Genomic DNA, 2,105 nt, shown 5'->3' on the forward strand with positions numbered 1-2,105 from the left:
ATGCCTCATGTGTGCTCTTCCACCTCTCCCTTCTGTGATGGATGCAGAGGCAGACACCAAGCTCAAATGGCCAGGTGCTAATGGACTTGCTCTTGTCACCCAAAACCTGCTGCTCTCAGCCACTGTTTGCCCCAGCTGATGAGGGAAGCACAGTGAGACTGAAGAGCAGTGCTGTCTGGAGAAATCACCTTCTGATTTGGCATGTACTCCCCCAAGGAGCTGACTGAAAAGGACACAGATTTCCTAAGAACAGGGATATGAGAGCTCTGGGAATGTGTCGATGGAGAAGGAAAAGCTGGGTGCCTGCATGCTGCAGCCACTCATGCAGCCTCAGTGGCATGAAGGCTCCTCACCCAATGTCACCGAGATCCCTTCCAGGAGGACGGAAGGAACAGCACAAAGCTCAGAGCAGGCCAACCTGCCCAGACAAGAGCAAGACAGAGGAACCCAGGGGCTAATGTGCTACACAGAAGCCACCTCACTTCCCACAGACTTACAGCTCTCTGCAAAATCCTCTGTAGTGCAAACTGCTCAGTTTAAGCAGGTTCCCCTCCAACGTTTCCCCAGCCTCTCTTCTGCAGAGCGTCCCTTACGGCCGACGCCTCACTCTATCCCACCTGTGGGTCCTGCACCCACAGTGGGGTCCCACAGGAAGGGAATCCCTCCAGCCCAGGTTCCCAAGCTCCAGCATGCTTTTGCGTTTCTCAAGAGCTCAGAGCTCTCTGCCAAACCCAGCCTGCCAGGAGCCTGCAGCTTTGAGTCTGCAGCGGGAGCCCAGCCTGACCTCATGCAAAATCCACTCTTACAGACATGCACCAAACCGCTGCCCTGTTATCAACAAACTACAGCTGAACCACCCAGAGCATTCCTCGATGCTTGTCTGAACCAGCTAGGGCTCACCTCCAAACTAGGAAGGGACTCCAGCCACCTGACACACCACTCATCACCATGATACCTGTACCAGTGGCACCCCCTCCTCCTTCCCCAGTGCACCAGGGGCCTCCTGTTTTCTCTTTCAGCTGAGCCCCCCTCCAGCAAGCGGGTCAGTAGCCCCGCAGACCTCGGCTCCACCTGGCTTTGCACATTCATCCCTTCCCAGCGCTGCCTGCCTGCTGTAACCCCAAACAGAAAGCCCTTTACCTAGGGGATGCTGACTCCCAGAGCTGGCCTGCTGAAGCTTCCCAAGGAGCCGAGCCTGGGATCCTCTGGAGGCGGTGCCATGTCCAGAAGCGAGAACAGAGTAACAGTCAGATCATGGTCTAGAAAAAAAGTGGGGAGCGTGGGGAACGGTCGGGAGGAACGGGAAAAGCTGGATTTGTGGCTTTCGGCCGTTGCTCTAACCTGCTGCTCAGCTACACGTGCCTGGATGCCCCAGACGTTTAGGCACAGGCAGTTACACGCCGCTCCCAAGAGGCCCCCTCCCCTCTACCCTGCGAGGGGCCTTGCTCCAGCACGGCAGCGGGGTGGGCAGAGGTGCAGCAGGGCGCTTTCTGGTGGCTGCTGGTTCCTTGGAGCACGAGCCAGCCTGGAGCCAGGGCTGGGAGCGGAAGCACCCCCCTCCCTGCATCAGGCCTGTCTTTTTATTCCCCCTTTTGGATCTTGATGCCATAAATTACGGGTTTGGGGTTGGGTTGGTTTGGTTGGTTGGGGTTTTTTTTTTGCATGTGGTGGTCGGTCTAGAGTTCTGTGCCATGTCAGGGGGAGCATCAGAACTCACCCCTCCTGGAGGTCAAAGCCACGGTAGGGGGAGCTTTCGCCGACTGACGGAGCAAGATGCCGTGTCCGCTCCATCCTGCCATCCTCCCGGGCCCTCTCCCTCCCCTGCGCTCCTCTCCCCAAATCCTGCACTGGCTCAGGCCAGGCGACGGACAACGAGATCTCACTGCCCCCTGCTTTCACAGTGAGGTTTCCACGCAGGACCCGTTGCGGTGGAGGTGACGGTGGTCGTGGTTCAGGCAGCCTTCGTTGCGGTGCACAATGAGGATGGGGAAGTAGAGGGCGTCCTGGTAAGGAGGGGGGTCTTCCTCCTCCACAGTCACCTGGCTGGAGAGGCGGGTCTGCTCGGTGGGGCAGCTCTGGTCGTTCAGGCTCCCGCTCCGGCTCTG

At 58.3% G+C, this 2,105-nt stretch overlaps 1 protein-coding gene across 1 annotated transcript in view; it reads right to left on the reverse strand.

Annotated features, from left to right (window-relative positions):
* Positions 1 to 1,660: 1,660 nt before the first annotated feature.
* Positions 1,661 to 2,105, reverse strand: part of LOC103781865 (transmembrane protein 151B-like) — a gene marked incomplete at its 5' end in the record, with an annotated part of 1,709 nt that continues 1,264 nt past the window's right edge. Inside the window, 1 exon segment of the mRNA XM_008949588.1 lies at positions 1,661 to 2,105. This exon segment is cut by the window's right edge and continues 12 nt beyond it. Coding sequence (XP_008947836.1) covers positions 1,896 to 2,105 — 210 coding nt within the window.

The sequence above is a fragment of the Merops nubicus genome, unplaced genomic scaffold (assembly GCF_000691845.1).
Source record: "Merops nubicus isolate BGI_N331 unplaced genomic scaffold, ASM69184v1 scaffold26491, whole genome shotgun sequence".
Classification (NCBI taxonomy): domain Eukaryota; kingdom Metazoa; phylum Chordata; class Aves; order Coraciiformes; family Meropidae; genus Merops; species Merops nubicus.